The sequence below is a fragment of the Lagopus leucura genome, unplaced genomic scaffold (assembly GCF_019238085.1).
Source record: "Lagopus leucura isolate 7727_CA_CO unplaced genomic scaffold, USGS_WTPT01 33930-0_obj-0_obj, whole genome shotgun sequence".
Taxonomy (NCBI): domain Eukaryota; kingdom Metazoa; phylum Chordata; class Aves; order Galliformes; family Phasianidae; genus Lagopus; species Lagopus leucura.
The window spans coordinates 1-17,945 of NW_024968004.1; the positions used below are offsets into that span (position 1 = coordinate 1).

At 56.7% G+C, this 17,945-nt stretch overlaps 1 protein-coding gene and 1 long non-coding RNA gene across 4 annotated transcripts; one reads left to right on the top strand and one right to left on the bottom strand.

The window, feature by feature from the left end:
* Nucleotides 1–668: 668 nt before the first annotated feature.
* On the bottom strand, nt 669–11,241 carry LOC122193400 (coiled-coil domain-containing protein 81-like). Of its 3 annotated transcripts, XM_042894176.1 has the most exons (13): nt 10,926–11,241; nt 8,459–8,687; nt 7,924–7,985; nt 7,225–7,375; nt 6,726–6,982; nt 6,318–6,388; nt 5,837–5,916; nt 5,606–5,714; nt 5,124–5,244; nt 4,426–4,563; nt 3,985–4,127; nt 3,651–3,776; nt 669–3,539 (listed from the first exon to the last, which is right to left on the bottom strand). In XM_042894176.1, the coding sequence occupies exons 2-13, from the start codon at nt 8,535–8,537 to the stop codon at nt 3,419–3,421; spliced, it is 1,458 nt and encodes a 485-aa protein (XP_042750110.1). In that variant the 5' UTR covers nt 8,538–8,687; nt 10,926–11,241; the 3' UTR covers nt 669–3,418. The 3 variants fall into 3 exon arrangements, with proteins under 3 accessions (XP_042750110.1, XP_042750111.1, XP_042750108.1); XM_042894177.1 differs by lacking the exon at nt 8,459–8,687 and having other exon boundaries at nt 10,926–11,240; XM_042894174.1 differs by lacking the exon at nt 10,926–11,241 and having other exon boundaries at nt 8,459–10,674.
* A 3,937-nt stretch (nt 11,242–15,178) lies between these two features.
* On the top strand, nt 15,179–16,358 carry LOC122193399. Its single transcript, XR_006182886.1, has 3 exons — nt 15,179–15,328; nt 15,521–15,606; nt 16,306–16,358. It is a non-coding gene; the product is annotated as an uncharacterized LOC122193399 (long non-coding RNA).
* The last annotated feature ends 1,587 nt before the right edge of the window (nt 16,359–17,945 follow it).

Consider the following 17,945-nt stretch of genomic DNA (forward strand, 5'->3'; position numbering starts at 1 on the left):
CAGGGGCACCGGCACCGGCCCCAGCGCTGCCCCTCCAAACCTGGGCTGTCCACCGACGTCATCTCGGACTGCTCCATTATCTGACACGATGTTCAATTAGGTTACATTGCATTAAATTATTAAAGGTTTTATATTCACTTTCCTACGCCTCCGCTTGCAGTCATTCACGCAGCACTAAACCCCCCCAGAGCCCAGTGCCCACCTGCAGGGCAGCACAGAGGGCCGTGTCCCAGCGCTGCCCCCAGCAGCCCCGTCCCTCCCTTCCGATGTCCCCTGCCCTCCTCAGTCAGCACTACCTGGGGAATGCTTGGCGTGGGATTCTGGCAGAGCTGGGGCGGCTCAGCCTGCAGAACAGGAGGCTCAGGGAGATCCCGGCACGGCCATCGGTCCCTGCGGGGAGATGCAAAGAGGACGGAGCCAGGCTGCGCCCGGCAGTGCCCAGCAGCGGGACCGGAGGCTCAGGCTGCAGCACAGCAGGTTTCCCTGTATGTCACCACTGAGCCCCCAGCTTGGGTCAGTGTTGTTGGATAATTTTGCCAGTGATCACAATGCGGGAGATGAGTGCATCCTTGTGAAATGCATCAGCCCTGTGAACACCAGCCCTGAGGCATACAGATGGGCATCCCTACTGCTTCCTATTAGTTCCCCTGGGACTCCATTGACAGCGATGAGGCCATACTGATCTTTACTTGGTGCTGGCTGGTTGCTGGGGGGTGTCTCAGCAGGAAAGCTGGGCTGGGGAGGAGTTCCCAGCTCCAGCAGTGCCTCTCAGCATGGTTGTTTCCAGGGGAAATGGGTTCTTGTTGAGTCCATCTCATGTTTTGGTAAGGATGATGAAATGCCATTACTCCCCTGGTAAATTGCTGCCAGGCCCCGCCTCGACTTTTCACTTGTTGATACTTCCTACAAAATTCCTGTCCAAAAGGAGAACTTGGGGATTGAGGCACTCTTAGGAACAGTGAAGCCAGCTTCTTCCAGGAGCAGGGGAAGTTCCTTTGGGAGAGCCATCTGAACTTGGGCTTCCTCTGAGACTTCAGCTGCCATGTCTCAGCACGGAGACGACCGCGGCTCCAATTCCTGCTCTGTGAGGGGAAAGGTATGGCTGGGTGTTTGCGAGGTTTTTCTTCCTTTTTCTCATTCTCAAGGGGAAGGGGTGGAGCAGGGGAAGACCTACTGGTCCTTTCTGAATAACCGGTTGGGTTCTGTGCTCACTTCTGACAGCCTGGGCTAATGGCATGGGCATGGCTCAGGCCGTATTTTCCCTTAGTGATAAATAATGTTTCAGCACTCTGATACCCCACCTCTGGTACGATCAGGAACCTCTCTGCAAACCTTGGCTGCCCATCCCCACCAACATTTCTTCCTTTCTCTCCTCAGAAGCAGCGCGGCGCGGTTCCCCCCGTTCGGGAGCAGCAGCCAGCAGGCTGCCAGAGATCTGGCAGCGCCTGGCAGCGCACAGAGGGACGCGATGGGGATGGGCCGTCCTCACTGCCACGCAAAAGTGAGTTTCTGCAGTCCTCTGCCATGAAGGATGGAGGAATGAATGTTGAGTGTTACTTCTGAGTGGCTGCAGTGCTGCAGGGGATGTCCAGTAACCACGGTGGAAGCATTAGAGAGGCCAACAGCGACAGCTGATGGCAGCAGTGAGACAGAAGTCTGTGTGTAAGTGGTGCTGCTCAGAGCTGAGTGCATTCCCTCTAGGGACAAGAGATCCGTGTCTCGACGTTTGCACCCGGTAGCGTTTTATTTGCTGATGAAGCTTTGCTCTGCAGAATGCAGAGCTGTCAGGCAGACCGGGGTTCCTCTGCTGCCATGTGAGCAGCAATGAGAGCAGTACTGCTTTGTGTGAGCACACTGCAGTTTAAACCTCAGTTTCTGTTCTGGCTGTAGAACAGCGTCTTTTGTTTTCTGGGTTGGATGTGGGCTAACAGGACAGTGCTGCTCCTGGTGCAGGCACTTGGTCTGCCAGCTGTTTGGCTCAGGAATGAAGTGTGTTTCCCAGCTGGCGCACCAGACTGTGCTGTTTGCTCGTGCAGCTGAGCTCTGCGCCTTGTAGAGCTGTCAGGCAGACGAGGGTTGAAGGAAGTAATACTTTCACAGAATCACAGAATTGTAGGGGTTGGAAGGGACCCCCAGAGATCAAGTCCAACCCCCTGCCAAAGCAGGTTCCCTACAGCAGGTCGCACAACTAGGTGTCCAGGCATGTTCTGAATATCTCCAGAAAAGGGGACTCCACCACCTCCCTGGGCAGCTTGTTCCAGTGCTCCGTCACCCTCAGCATAAAGAAATTCTTATGCACATTTTTGCAGAACTTCCTATGCTATGTTTTAGGGATGGAGTTGTTTTCTTCAGAATGTCATTCAATCCAACACCTCGCATTAATCTTGTAAGTTTTCCATGGAAGCATCAGTTAGCCATCATGCATGTAGAGGGCAGGATTCCTGGACCTGAACTCCTAGTTCACCTCTAGGATCTTCCCTAAGACATTTTAATTCCAGGAGATTTCAAATGCTTCTTCTTAAATCATGCTGCCTGTGGAACTTGCCAAGGAATGCAAAATCCAGCTTCTGCTCAACAAAACATCTTTTAGTAATCCCTTGGTCCATCTCAGCAACCCAAACAACAGCTGCATTTTCTTGTGAAGAGTGGCTACTTCCATTGCCTGCCAACAGAGCTTTAAAAACTCATCTTGGACATGCAGTGCAAGTTCTAAAGTCCACTGTGTTGACCCATGTAGCAGAGAACTAGTGGTTTTTTATGATGGTGTCACTGCATCAATGGACAGGGGAAGAGTCACTGGTGTCATCTATCTGGTCTTCAGTAAGGCCTTTGACATGGTCCCCCATAGCATCCTTCTTCGCCGGGGCGCAGCGCTGGGAACCGAAGCCAGGAGAACCTCCGGGGTGCGGCGAGCCGGGACGTGCTGGTTGCCGGGCCTTACATTCTGTAAGTGCACTGCAGTTTGTACGATCAATAAGCACGCAGATGTCGTAAAGTATTGGATGATCAATGACTATATGGATAAGTCAGGCTAGTAAGATTGTCACATTGAAAAAGATAATCAGAGATAATTGGAAAGTGCTCACCAGTGTGGGAATGGAATGTTGTTTCTGCATTAGATATTAAAAAGGGCAATTGGTTTGAAGAAGTAGAACACAGTGTATTTGTATTCTGTAACTTATCCTTAGAAATAGTTGATCAAAAAAGTGAACTAAAAGAGTGTGAACCTGCAGTACTCAGCCAATGAGGAACCAGGGCCGAAAGGTGGCGGATGCCCCTGGAGGCATTCAAGGCCAGGCTGGATGTGGCTCTGGGCAGCCCGGTCTGCTGGTGGGCGACCCCGCACACAGCAGGGGGGTTGAAACCAGACGATCTTCAAGGTCCTTTTCCACCCAGGCCATCCCACCAGTCTTTGATTCTACGATTTTCCATTCACAGGTGGAAATCTGGACGGCTTCCCAGCCTCCTTGCTGACAGCTCCACCGCGGTCACCACGGTTGGCTGCACCTTCCTCTCTGGAGCGGTGCGAGCATCGAGCCCTAGGGAGGTGAGAAGAGCAGAGCGCGGAGCGTTACGGGCTGAGCGCAGGCAAGGCAAGGCAAGGCTGGGCTCCAGCCCGGCTCTCGGGATCTGCTGCCTATGGAGCTCACCTGGCGAGCTGCTGCTTCAGCTCCAGCTTCTGCCGGTTTCTTTCTGCGGTGCTGGCAAAAGCCTCTTGCTGATGGAGGTGCGGCTCCAACTTCTGGAGCACCTGAGCCGCTCGCGGGGAAAGGAGGCTGCAACAGGAGGAGAAGGTCATCCCTCGGGCTCTGCTGAGCCACCCCTGCCTCTGCCCTCACCCGGCCCCGCACCCCCTGCTGCCCCTCATGTGTCCCCAGCCTTGCACCCCACCAGCAGTTTTTGGCCCAGGCCGTGCCTGTCCCCAAGCTGCAGACACAGCCGCCCGAGAGCCTCAGGCAGCCGACAGAGCTCACACACACTCACTCAGCATGCAGTGTCAGCTTGGTCGCCGTCCCCATTTTACTTCCTGGCACAGGATCCACGTCCTTCCTCCATCTCCTTCCCACTTGCTGTCTCCTGGGCTGGGCTGGAGGATGCGGAACACGCACGCTCTCCCTGGCCACCAGCTGCCAAAGAGGAGACGCTGTCAGCAAAGCGGCTGAGAGCACGGGGCTGTTCCCCAGAGGCCCTCTGCCAAGGGCCCTGCAGCAGGCCCCGGCAAGCAGGAGACTCGGCCCTGCTGGCCCATGGCTCCCGCCGCCCTTCCCTTCTCCCTGCGGGGCCATGCCAAGCTCTCCTCCCGGGAGGAGCGGGCCAGCCCCTGCCATGCTGCGCGGCGCCCGTCCCGCTCCCACCCCTTGCGCCCTGCTGAGCTCGCACCCTGGCTCAGCGGCTGTTGCTAGCAGGGTCGATCCCTGACGGTACCTGGGGTGGACGCTGGTCCTTCCCTGTGCTCCAGCCTTCCCATGCTGCCATTTCTGCCTGTGTTTGCTCTATTTGCTGCTGGTGCACAGGCCATGTGTGGTCTGCTTCTTTCCACAGCGCAGACACTTCCTGGAGCTCCTGCAGAGACACAGCAGCATACAGGATCAGCCTCTGCCCCTGGGGCCTTCCTTCAGCTCCCTGCTCCTGCTCCTCTCCTCTGCCAGCCTGTTGGCACTGCTTTGCCCCTGAAGGACTAGGGGCCCCAAAGCCAGGGATCCACAACTCGTGGCAAACGTGGCTCAGAGGCCGTATTCCTCTCTCACGGCCCCTGTGTGTGCTGTGGCAGGTGGCAGGCCAGGAGGTGAGAAGAGACAGGGAAGGTGTGCAGCACCCTCCATCTATCGAAGAGGAGCTGAAGGAGCGGACAGAAATGTGAAATGATGGCACCCTGGTGGCTGTGCTCCAGATCACTGCACACACAGAGGCTTTTGCTTCCCTCCCTGTGGAAGCACTCAAGGCCAGGCTGGGTCGGGCTTAGAGCAACCTGGTCTAGAGACAGGTGTCCCTGCCTGCAGCAGGGGATTGGAACCAGGTGATCAGAACAGTCCCTTCCAAGCCAAACTTTTCTATGATTCTACCGTTCTGTCATTGATGCAGTCTCAAGCAGCACAGTCCCTGCAGCAAGGCAGAGCCAGTACCTGCAGCATTCTCTTAGACTCCTCGGTGGCAGGGAGTGCAGTGCTGGTCTGTGCAGTAGATGCTTCCTTCTGTCCTCCTGTCTTTGTCCTGCGGAAGCTGCCTACACATGGCGGGAGCGCGCTGCAAACAGACACAAGAGGAGTCTGCAGGAGCCCGGGGCACCTTGGTCTCCCTGTGCTCCCACAACAATAAAGAAGGGCTCTGGCACAACACGGAGAGACCCCGTAAGGGAGAAGAGCTTCTGCCGTCAATACGGATCAGCACTCAGCTCCCCCAGGGACCGGGGACCAGGGTAGAACATGAAGCTGGTGTGTCTGCCTCGGGCGATCGTGCTGTGCGCTCGCTGTCCCTGGGGAGAACGGCCCCCCCAGGACACACGTGTGTCAGGAGCCTTTCTGGGTGCCGAGAGCTGGCAGCTCGGAAGGGGAGGCCGCTCCTACACAAGCGCACGCATCTCCTTCTTTTCACCCAAGGCCCTCACCTGGTAGGAGGCTCCTTCGCCAACTTTTGCTGCCTTGAACCTGGCTTGCGCTGCAGCATGGTGGGGGTAAGTGTATTCCGCCTTGGCAGCAGCTTGCCGGCAGAGACCCCTGGAACCAAGAGAGAAAGAAGTTCTTCAGAGCAGCCCCACAGGCACGGCACGTGAACCTGGATCTGGTCACCCGGCACGGGACAGGGCCCCCCTCCCCACAGCTGGGACCCGTTCCCTCACCTCTACTCATCTTCCGCTCTATTGCGGATTTCTTGTCTGCAGCAGCCTCTGCTCTGCTCTTTTCCACAGTGAGCTGAAACCTGGAAACAGAGTGACAACCCTTGAAGAAGGATGACCTCCTACCCCACGTAGCTGGTCGGCGGTATTTATCTCTGTGCTATGCAAAGCATGGCACCCTTTTCCTTCCTGGCCATGCCAAACCAGCACACATAGCCTAAATTCCTCTGCATGTGCAGTCCGTTCCCTCTGAGGGGAATCGGGACAGCTTGGGCACCAGTAACACAACCGTGATCCCCCATCACTCTGGGAGAAGACACACACAGCCGAAAAGCAGCAGTAGTTAACCAGGAGCCAGACTTTCCAGGATTTCTCCCCAACTGGATGCTGAGGACGGAGACCCAGCAGGGCACGTCCCAGAGGAGGAGGTGGGAAGGAAGCCTGTCTGCTGGCCAGCTAAGAGCTGCAGAGGAAACGCACTCACTTCGGGAACACGCGGATCCCACGGGCGGCGGTCTCTGGCCCGAAGTCAGCAGGATCTTCCATCCAGAGTCTCTGCAAAGGGACACAGATCTGCTGGAAGCTTGCCAAGGACATTTCTTCATGGCTCTTGTTTACAGGAAGCAAGCCTGGCTTCCATGCCAAGAGAAAGCTACTCTCCACCAAAGCCTCATCTGTGGACATCAGAGCTTTGTTCTGCTCTGAAGGAGCAGGATGGCAAAATAGTGAGGCCGTGCAAGAGCACTGCCAGGCAGGGGCAGAGATCCAGGAAATCTCTTTGCTGTGGAGAAAGCCGTGGGGGCAAGCGTGGGGAAAGGCCTTTGACTGGCCTGCCACATCCAGGCTGGCCAGCGGTGATCCGACGGCGCACCTCACAACCTCCTCAACTTACGGTGTGGATCAGTGCGAGGACGGGGGCATTGCTCTCCAGCGTTTCAACGCAGCTGCAGAAGAACTTCATGCAGAGGAAGTTGTCCTGGCAGGTCATAACGCCGAGGTTCTTGAACACGAACGGGACGGGTGTCTTGTTCCTCAGGAGGTGACAGTACAGGAGCACGCTCTCCCGCACGCAGCGCAGCACCAAGTGCAGCGGTACGCCGGAGGCTCGCGAGAGCTGCTGGTAGTTGAGCGGCTCAATCTTGACATCGTCTGCAAGGAGAAGGCACATTCTCACTGCCACAGCCAGCACATGCAGCATTCATAACCAAATCCCACAGAAAAGGTCCTTTGGAGAAACAGCTCTTGGGCTGCGGTTCCTCCTGGAGGAACTCACGCTGCACCCCGAGCTTTGCAGACACTTCTCTGCTGCTCCTGGCCGTTTCCAAAGAGCAGGGAGAACACATCCGGCTGGACGTGGGGCGGAAAGGGGAAGGTGGCTGCTGCCTTCTTACCAGGGATGATGTAGTTGGGAGACTGGAGGTCTGGCAGCCACAGCGCCCCGATGTTCAGTTCGAAGATGGGTCTTCGGACTGAAAGCCCCTCTTTGCTGTGGAATTGCTCTTGGACCCCAGCAAAGAACCCAAGTCCCGGAACCAGGACTCCCTGCACAGGGAAAAGACAGAAAGGCTGACGAGCGTGTACTTTAGGGGCGGCAAAAGCCACGAACATCAGGAGCGTGGGGTCACTGCTCTCCCCGCTCCCCACTCCTGATGGACAGGGGGGTGAGATAGGTCTCTCTGGAAAGCTTTGGAAAACATCTGTGGTCCCTGCTATACAGCCACCTCCGCACAGTATTTCCCAACATCCCTTGGCTAGAGAAGAGCCCAGGCATTGACAGCACAGGGCTTAAGCCTGGGACTGATTGCCACGGATTATCCTTGGCACAGCCAGAAAACCCCCCACCCATTTCTCCCTTTGCTCTCCCCGTTTTGACCGCAGGGCAGAGCGAAGCCCCTGTGTGTGCCAAACATTTGCTCAGGGCAGCTCTGGCCACGGGTTTCCCTCCCAGTTGGCCAACAAGCCACTCTGGGCACCCGGCTTGGGCTCATCGTGCTGCTGTGGTGCTCAGGGAGGGAGTGCTCTGCGGGGCCCAGGCTCCCGGCAGGACTGAACCCTTCTCCAGGGAGAGGGCCACCAGGACACCAGCCCACCTTGTCCAGCTTCATCTGTTCCAGGATGTACTGAGACACAGCGTCCCAGACCGCCACAATCTCTGCAAAGGAAAGAAATGTCAGGCTCCAGGCCAGCCTCTTCACAACCTCTTGGCAAGCTCCTCACACAGACAGCGATCGATACAGGCACACGCAGAAAAACACCACCATGGCTACGGAGCTGGGCTTTGCTCTGATTTCAGCCTTATTCAGAGCCCCAAGGTGAAATGGGGACATAGGAAGCCTCTGGGACACGGGATGTCTTTCCTCCCAGAGCTGGACTCTACAGAAACACCCTCTCCCAGGGAAACCTGTCCTTGGATTGCCCTATCACAGAACCCAGGGGCTCTGGGCAGCTCTAGTCTCAGGACCTGGCTGCCACGTGGTCCCCAGAGCCCAGCGGGACCCTTTGGCGGGGCTCTTGCAGTGGCCCCCAGCCACATCCAGCCAAGCACAGATGGCAGGAGCTGCAGCTTTGGACTAACAGCTAACAGCCCCGTGCGATGCCTTGGGAAGGGGGTCTGGAAAGCCTTACCTTCAGTAGAGAGTTCCAGCAGCGTTGGGAACGCGGAGGCCAGCTCCGAGCTGACGCTCACAGTCCAGCAGCCTTCCATGTGGCTTGCCGACAGCCTCAGCTCAGAACTAAGGATGGCCTCCACCAACAAGGCTCCTCAACCAACCAACAATTCTCTGCAAAGCGCCCCTGCTCCTCCACGCGTCAGCGAGGGTCACCCAGTGCAGCCTGGCTGCCCCGGAATCGACTCCTGGCCACAGAAGGACAGAGCCCCTGAGCAGTGCTGCAGCAGCACCCAGGCCCTGCAGGGAAGTGCCGGCTCTGCTGCTGCCCCGGGGAAGATCTGCTTGTGAGGCAGCAAATGGCATTGTGACATCAGCCCGTGTCACCTGGAGCTCTGTTAGGTCACCGGTAGGGGAGGGGAGCTCCTCTTCCAGGAGGAGTTCCAGTTAACTTACTAAATTATTTTACGAAAGAACGCAAGCCTAACTTTAATGGTTTAGTAAGAGAAGTTGTTTCACGTCTGCTAAATAAACAAAACCCTGTGCATTCTCAGGCACACACACCTCACGAGCTTGAAATATCATTATCGACAGTTGTCGTGGTTTACTCGGCAAATGGCACAAGGACCTGCCACGTGTCACACAGGCTGAATTCAGCTCAACAGAGGCTGGGTAGTGAGCGGGAGAGGCAGTCAGCCCTGCACCGTGCCTGCCATGCATCACACGGCACTCTTTCTGCTGGAGCCCACACGAATGTTGCTCGGTGCCAACTCTCCCATAGCCTGAGTGTTACATTGCGGTATCTGCAGGCAGACGAGATGCCAGCAGGTGCCGTGGAGGCAACAGACGGCGGCAAGAGAGGCTGCAGAAGGATTCCCATCATCCTCCGGCATACACAGGTACACCTGGTGCCTTTGGAGATGGTCTGTTGCCATTCGAGCAGGGTTTCCAAGTTCCAGAAATGCTTTTCTACCAAGTTCTGTGAGTTGCAGGCACTTCAGAGCAAAGAAACCTCACCCACACACATCAGAAAAATAAACCCATCCAGGGGAAGTTTTTCACTTAGAAGCTGGTGAGCTGCTGGCACAGGCTGCCCAGAGACGCTGTGCGTACCCCGTCCTGAGGGGTGTTCAGGTCCAGGCTGGATGGCACCCTGGGCAACCTGACCGGGAGCCTGATCTCGCTGTTGGCTGCAGCAGGGGGTTGGAACTGGGTGATCTGTGAGGCCCCGTGTGCTGAAAGGCAGCCATGTGGTCTCCCCAGAGCCTTCTGTTCTCCAGGCTCAACGAGCCCAAACCTCTCAGTCTCTCTCCAAAGGAGATGTTCTGGATGCTGGCCTTTCAAGTCATGTTGCTGATGTCCAAGTTACGTGCCCATCATGTGCTGATGCTGTTGTGCCACTCGATGGGCTCAACAGGGAGAACAAAGACACCAACATCTTTGAGATAGGCTTATTTTACTGCCTACGACAAAATAGTAGAAACAATAATACTGGCAGCGTCTGTAACCAAAGGAGAAGCTAGCAGTAAAGGCAGTAAGCAAGGCAGTGGGCCTGCTCCTTGCCACGTGAGCGCAGCGATGAAGGAAGGTACATCACCAATCGCCCCAGTATTTAACCATCACACAGAGCCGCAGTCACTGGGGAGCCCGTTTGCAATGAGGATCTGGAGAACCTCTCCCAGCCACAGGGAAGTTGCATCCATCAGCAATGCATCCATCCCACGGGTGAGGCGTCCAGAGCCGCTGCAAGCAGCTCCAGCTTTTCTAGCATGGAATAAACCAATTGATGGCACAGTCCAGGGGAACAGCCAGTGCCCTCTTTCTCCTCTTGGTTTTCTTCCCGAAGCCTGGCCAGGGCTCAAGGAGAAACAGAAAGAGTCGTGCTGTCAATCCTGCTGCAGCACGGGCCTCTGTGGCAAGGCTGTCTGCCCAGCCCCCCCGCAACGGGCTTCATCGGGTAACAAACACGGCAGAAAGCTGCCCTCGGCTCCTCGGGGGGGGCCGCCGTCGGCATGGAAACGCAGCGCGACAGCACTCAGGCTCCAGCAGCCCGGCTGATGTCACCGGCGCTGCGACTTGCTGTGCCCGCCCCGGAGCCGCAGCCTGCGAGCTGTCCCGGCCTCGCACGCTAACCAGCCGACGCCTGCCGTGCTGGATGCGGTCCCTCCGGGCAGAGGCTCGCCAGCTCGGAGCCTCGCCCGGACGCGCCGTGGCTTGCAGGCCCGGACTGTGCCGGCCGGGCCCCTCCGACTCCACTTCGGTCTGCCGCAGCGCACGCGGGCGCCCCGCCTTTGGAAGCGGCCGCTTCAGCCGCGGGGAAAGGCAGCACGCAGGCTGCGCCGGCTGCCATCGGCACGGCACGGCACGGCCTCCCTCTCATTGGTCACCGCCCGCGCCGACCCGCCCCCCCGGCTTCCCACTCATTGGTCAGCACCAGCACCACCCCGCCCCCGGCCTCCCTCTCATTGGTCAGCGCCCGCGCCGACCCGCCTCCGGCCTCCCTCTCATTGGTCAGCGCCAGCGCCGCCGACTGTCTTCTCGGGAAAATGGCAGTCGAGTCCTCCATCTGCGGGGCAGCAGCTCAGCACAGCGCTGACGACCATTCGAGCCGAGCGAGAACCGAGGGCGCCCGCCTGACTGCGTGCCGGGCTCGATCGCATCTCGATCCGCGGGGTCGCTCCCTCACTTTCGGGGCTGCCCGGCTCAGCCAGAAGCCGCTCTCGGATACCGGGCGAATCCCGCCGCTCGCGGTCAGCGGCCGGTTCTCACAGCCCGGCGGCGCCCCGCCGCAATGGCGACTGTAGAGGACGGCTCGGTTCTTACGGGGGACGGACGGGGCCCCGAGGCACGGGGCGGGCAGCGGCGGGGACGCGGGGCGGCGAAGCGCCGCTTTTCCCGCACGGAGCCCCGCGGCCGCCGTCGCCAGAGAGCCCACCGCTCGGCCCCGCCCTCGCCGCGCTGCCATTGGTCGGTCCGCGGGACGGGGCGGGCGCTCCGCGCGGGGTGCTTTCCGTCGTCGCGTCATCACCGCGCATTCTTCCTGGTTTTTATTGGGCTGCACTAAAGTCATTTGACTTCTCTTAAGTTACTTTACTTAAATTCACCCCATGGGTGACCCTGGTGTTGGTCTCCTAAAACTTGGATCTGGGAGGTGACCACTCCTTTGCCTATGATGCAAGCACAGAGGTGATACAGGCACTTGCTGAGGTCACAGTGGTTGCCGGGCTGGGAGCGTCTGTGCCCCAGCTGGGAGCAGAGCTGGTGCTCTAGTGAATCTAGAGAATCCCCATCATCCCTCTTCAAGGAGATGGCACTGTCTGGCTCCTATTATGAGAGATAGAGGGAGTTCTAGTCTATGTAAAATTGACGGCGAGATTCATACAAAAAGGGTAGATGTCAGCAAGTCCAGTTTATTATGAGTGCGGGTCATTGGGGGAGATGGGGAAGGGAAGACGGGCAATGAAAAAGATCAGAGGTGGTGGGCTTGCATTTGCAGACCTTGGTGGTGTCTCACCTCCATGATTTATCTGGTGTTAAATGCAATTTCTGTGGCATGCTCTTCTTTCCAAGCTCATGACATCTGCTTTCTCATATCCTGGAGGTGCTTTTCTTTCCAGAAGCAATGAGGAGCCCTGGGTGGCCTTGCTCTTATACTTATCTGAAGTGCTCTGCAAATCTTTTGTGTGCCTTACAGTAGGCAGGCTTGTATTGAAGCCTTCTTAAGGTAGGAAACGCACACAAAGGAACAGAGTTGGGGCTCCCCCCCCAGCCAACAGGGAGGGCTGGAACCAGGCTCCACCCCTTTGCCAGACAAGAGAATTGCTCTGACCTGTTTTCCACAGCAGAACAAGGTCTAATGGAGATAAAAGAGCAGTCGGCCCAGGGGGATCCTTCCAGGCCTCAACAGGCATGTTGGCGGGGGGGGGGGGGGGGGGGGGCCGGGAGCCCTGCTAGGCCTGATCTTCTTTGCCGTCTGCCTGAGAGGTTTAGTGATCCACCACCTGATGTGGCAGCCTGGATGGTCTGCCTTGGGGCTGCGTGGACCGGCTGCACCCAGCCCTTGTGGGAGATCCCGAATCTTTGGTCGAGCTGGCTGACTGGCTGGGGAACCCTTACAAAACCTGTTAGGCCAGGCTGAAAGCCAGCTGGCCGTTCAGGGGAGCACTGCCAGGCGAAAGGTGGCCAGCCAGCTGGCCCATGGAGCTCTGCGTTTCCAGACCCCTCCAAGCCAGCCAAAGGGGTTCTGCCATGCCAAAAGCTGGCAGGCTGGTCAAAAGGCACTGGCAGGCCGAAAGCTGGCAGGCCGGCTAGCCTGGGTGGTCCAGCTGGGCCAGAAGGATTTCAGTCCTGCAGGTATCTCCCCTTTCAAAGAGTTGATTCCCCTCCTGTTTGTAGGCTCCCTTTAGGTCTTGAAAGGCTGCAATCCTTGCTAGCTGTTCTTTATTACAAGGTTGCAGCTCTTCACAGTATACTTCATGCTGCTACTATGTGATGCCAAAGCTGACATCTGCTGATTTGTCTCAGTAGACATCAGTGAAGGTCAGTAGTGCCATTTTTTCTACATGAAGGAGCTCAGTTCCACACCTTTGCTCCACACACACTTCCATGCCAGGTGCCAGTTTGTCAGATTGCCCCACTGCTGCCATGGAATGCAGCACTGGTGGGAAGGCTCAGGCTCCCTGACACGCAGGCTCCATGTAGAATAACTGCAATTTAGCATTCAATAGAGGCGTTTGCATTTTTTTCTTCTAAACTGTATTGTGACTAAAAACTAGTCCCACGTCCAAACTGGTTTTCAGGGTATCACATTTCCTTTGAAATGCTGTTTGAAATGAAATTTCCTTCCTCTTGCTCTTAGAGAAATTGAAGGAAATTTTAGAAGGAAACTTTAGAAGGAAAATAGAGAACAGAGGTCTGCTGCCGAGCTCCCTGGAAATGCTGGTTCTCTCTCCCATCCTCTCCAGGCATTTGGCTGGCCATCTCTAAGAGGGCACGGGTGTTCCAGAGCTGTCTTCTGCCTGAAAAACATCCAGCTAAACTAACGTGGAACCCAAGGCCAAGCACCAGACCTGGGCTGAGTAAGGGCAGCAAAACCCACCCGGTGGTCTTCATGGAGCTCGAAGGCCAGCCTGCCCTCAGTGCCCAAAGGGAGCAAGCGAGCCTGCAGCCACCGAGCTCCAGATCAGCCAAATGCCTGCAGTTTAGGGCTAAGGAGTTCAGGCCAGCACAGGGAGAACCTCAGAAGATCACAGACTCAGCATCTGACGGTGAGACCAGCCTGCCCGAGGGGGCACCAGCAACACCTCTGGTGCGGTGCTGCCAGCACACGAGGGCTCCAGGTCTGGGGAGTGCCAGGCACCAAGGGGCAGAGCCGGGCTGTCAGGCAGCAGGCTGCTGTGCTGACATCACAATGGGCAGCAGGCAGCACCAGCCACGCTGTCACCGGGTCACCATGGCGACATTTGTGACACGGGCACCTGGGAGGGGTATAAAGGCGTGGTGGTGGGTCCCGCATCCTGAAGGAGCATCTGGCAGAGAGCAGATGCACCTGAAGGATGAGCTCCGGCATGGCTGTTGCCAATGTGGAGCATCCTGCTTGTGCCAAGCAGGCCGAGATAAAATTCTGGGAGGATGGCCCCGCCACACCGCGGGGCTACAGAATGCCAGAGGTCACCACCAAAGGTATGTGGGTCCACAGCCAGCAGGGGAGCAGAGCTGCCAGTGAGTCCTGGTGCTGAGCGGGCAAGAGCCAGCACAGGGACCACCTCAGGGCTGCCTCCGTGTGGGGCTGGGGATGGCAACAACATTTTCCATCTGCTGCCTCCCTCCTGCTCTGAGCTAGTAGGAGAAGCAGCAGAAGCAGAGCGTGACCTGCTTTTCCTTTGCCCTGCAGAGCGAGTTGCTGTCTGGGATGCGGTGGCCGACTACGTCCAAGAGCAGCTCCTGCTGCGCAAGGTGGGTCGGCGCCTTCTTCCCGCTTGTCTGCTTGGAGGGGTGGGAGCCCCTCGCCTTGGGCCACAGAACGCAATGACTCTCCCCCTCCGCAGAAAGCAGGGTATTCACCTCCCCAGAATGCCTGTCAGGTACCAGTGGGCCTCCCACATGCATGGTATGACTACAGCATGTATGTTGGGGCTGATCACGAACTCTAGAAGCCTCTGGGATTGTGGCTGCTGCTGCCCTGACTGCTGGGTTGTGTTTTTGGAGGGCAAAGGGAGGGAGAGGACTGTGCACATCCTTCCCACTGCCCTGCCTGAGCTTCCGAGCAGTGGGAGAGGTCACAGCAGGACCCAAAGCACCGTCCGTGGACAGGGCAACCTTCAGCTCTTCCTCCAGCCTTAACACTTCAGCCCTTCCCTTCTCTTCCACGTGCAGGAAGTCCAAATTCCCACCTTCGGTTCCTTCAGCATTGCCTCCAAGCGGATCAAGGCCGAGGATGGGACCATGATTATTCAGTGGCCTGCATTTCACCCAGCCAGGAACCTTGCAGGCATCCGTAACGTCACGGATTACAAGGATTACCTGCCAGGTAGGAGGAGGCTTAAACCCTTTCTTGCTGCACAGACGGCACAAAGGGAGCCATCGCCTCCATTCTCAAAAGCAAACCTCACCCTCCCTCCATGGAGCCCGTCCCAGTACAAGGCTGTCCTGGGTGGTGACTGCAATAAGCAGCACTTGGGAAGCACCCACGGAGTGGCTGCTGCATGACAACCTCTGCCGTGTGATTTTCCAGGCCACAAGGAGCTGGAGGCCCTCAGATTCTCTGAGATGGCCACAGCTGCATCTGTGAGCCGGCAGACTGGGAAGGCCTGCATATTTGGCACAACGTCCCTCGTCTCCCACTGCCTGAGGAAGCGGGAAGGAGAACCTAGAAAAAGTTCTTTTCAAGGTGAGCTTTGGTTTCTCTGTGTCCTGGGCAGCCTCACGAGCACAGAGCTGCTCGCACACAGCCCACCAGGACCTGGCCAGCTGTTTGGGCTGTGCAAGTGCTGTGCTGCTCTCCCTGCCTTGGGCTCCTCGTGTCCCCAGTGCCTCAGCCGTGACAAGGACGTCCCACATCCTCCCTGTTCTTCCCCTGCAGGTCCCCTGGCTGCTGGACATGGTGGTGTCCCAGGTGGAGGCTGTAGCCTCCCTGACTTCCTCAGGCCGAGTCATCGTCTTTCCCAGGTGAGTATGTTTGTGGCTGCGGCCCCTGCTTCCCCACTTGCGTATGGCATCCTTCCACCCCCCCATATTCCTCCTCTCTCATGCCATTTTATACAATTTCTTACTTTTAGGTGGAGCTTGAGCCTCCCAAGTCAAATATACCTTTGTCCTGCAAAGTTTATTTGAAAACATGTAAGGTGGAAAGCCTTGGCTCGGGGTGGGCCAAGAAAGCAGGATAGCTTATCTGTTCCAATAGTATCATCAAGGCCCCATCCTCACAGGGCAGTCATGGAATTTGGCCACGGGACTCCACCCTGCTCCACACTCCATGCTTTCTTAGAGTCAGCATGCCAGGCTCCTCTGGTGCTTGCCAACACCTCAGGTCGCAGGTCAATTGCTTAGGGAACTGAGGGAAGGCTTGACCTTCTCTCCAGAGGCGTACATTTCAGCAAGTCACCTCCAGGAAATGCTTCCTGGATTGCAGACATTTCTGTGAGGTAGATCTGATGGGAGAGATGAAGGAATTTAGGTGACATTTTCATCCCTCCGTGGCCTGGGTGACCCCGTTTCCCAAGACAGTCCTTGGTATCGGGGCGCAGTCGATACTGGGGAATTATGGCCTCTAGGTGATGTGAGAATCTGCCTGTGAGCAGGTGATCCCAGCCAGCAGAAAGGGCAGCAGGAGCCCTGGGTCACACCGTGTCTTCTCCTTTTGTACAGGTTTAAATGGGAGTTTGCACCCAAACTACCATCTGGGAAACCCTGCAGGGCCTCCAAAAGGCTTTTGCCACGTCTTGGCCAGGGCAAGAGAGGTAAAGCAGCTGCCAGTCCTTCTCCATGCCACACACAACCAACACGTGATGGGAAAATCCCCAGCCCACTATAACTCAAAGGCCCTGACTTGTGAAACCATTTGCACCAGCTCAGCTCTGCCTCTCCTCCTGACTGCACGTTGTCCTCATCAAATCTAAGATGCTGGGTGAAATTCCCACAAGTGCTCCCATCCCAGGGCATGGCAAGAGCACTGGGGGGTCATCAGCCCTATCCTTTCCCTAGGAAATGAGCCCCCAAAAGGAACTGTCACCTCCCAGGCACCACCCAGCTCCTCTTTCCCAAAGCAAAGCCATTAATGCAGTCCCAAAACACAGCTGCACCCCAGAGAGGGGGAGCTGGGCATGAGGCACAGAGGGCCGGCGGTCTCTGCATCTGTGAGGGGAGCAGAGGCAGCCCTCTCGGGTGCTTTGGGACAGGCCTGACCACCCCTGTATGTCACTGGGCCAGCAGGTCTACAGTCAGTCTCCTCTGACAAGATCTCTCCTTCTCAATTCCAGAAGAATTTCCTGCACTGCCACCCCTCACCAGCTGGATCCACCTCACCATTCCAGTGGATACAACGCAGTCTGAGGAGGGAACAAGTGAGGACAAGAGGAAGGCAAGGTGAGACTGCAGGCTCAGGGCTGGGATCTGCACAGGGTGTTTTCCCAACCAGACAAGAGCCCATTACACATAAACACAGCACATGAGGGATGGAATGGTGCACCTGGGAGCCCCCAGTTCGCAGGGCTGGCCGCTCTCCAGCCCTCAGGGAAGCACTGGCACAACCAGAGAGGTGTGTGTGGAGAAGGCTGCTGTCACAGAGTTGACCAGATCAATCTATGTCCGTGACAGGCGCGACAGGCCTCTGCTCTCCCTCCCCACCCCAGTCCCACAAAAATGGGAAGGAAGGAAGGGAGGAAAAGAGCAGCGGCAACAATCTATGGAGGAAAACTTATTTTACTATAATATCGGAATACAAGATAACACAATATATACAATTTAATTGAAATTGAGATTAATAAATCAGACAAGATGAGAGAGAGAGTTCCCGGGACTGAGTCAAACCTGAAAAGCTTGGAACGGCTAGGAAAGCACCTCCAGCACCCACTGCAAGGCAGCAAGAGAGCTCCCCCCCCACCCGGAAGGGCCAGATCCCGTGACTTCTGTAATGTACAGGGATAGGTACCTGAAACTGGGGCATTAACACTACATAGTACACTACATGATGTTTTGATGTGGAATACTGAAACCCAAAAAAACAAAACAAAAACAAACCAACAAAAAAACAAACCATAGAACCATGACAGCTGCGTTGCACCTAAGGGTCCTGGCTTGGGGTTGCAAGATATGGCCCAAAAGACATTGCACACTCACGCAGACCTCTCCCACACTATTCTTTCAGTCAGCTGCCAGCAATCCCAGGGGAGGTAAATCCATAAGTTTATTCATCCATCATCTAAAGAGCCCCATCCATTCAGTCATTAATCATCTCAAGAGCCCCATCCATCCATCCATCCATCCATCCATCCATCCATCCATCCATC

Bases quoted from the DNA above. Each gene is read 5' to 3' on its own strand.
- LOC122193400 (XM_042894176.1), bottom strand. From the start codon at position 8,537: ATGGAAGGCTGCTGGACTGTGAGCGTCAGCTCGGAGCTGGCCTCCGCG. The intron at 5,245-5,605 runs GTGAGGGCCTTG...GTCTGTTTGCAG, and splicing joins GCGAAGGAGCCTCCTACCAG to CGCGCTCCCGCCATGTGTAG. The intron at 4,128-4,425 runs GTACCGTCAGGG...CCTCTTTGGCAG, and splicing joins AGGACCAGCGTCCACCCCAG to CTGGTGGCCAGGGAGAGCGT.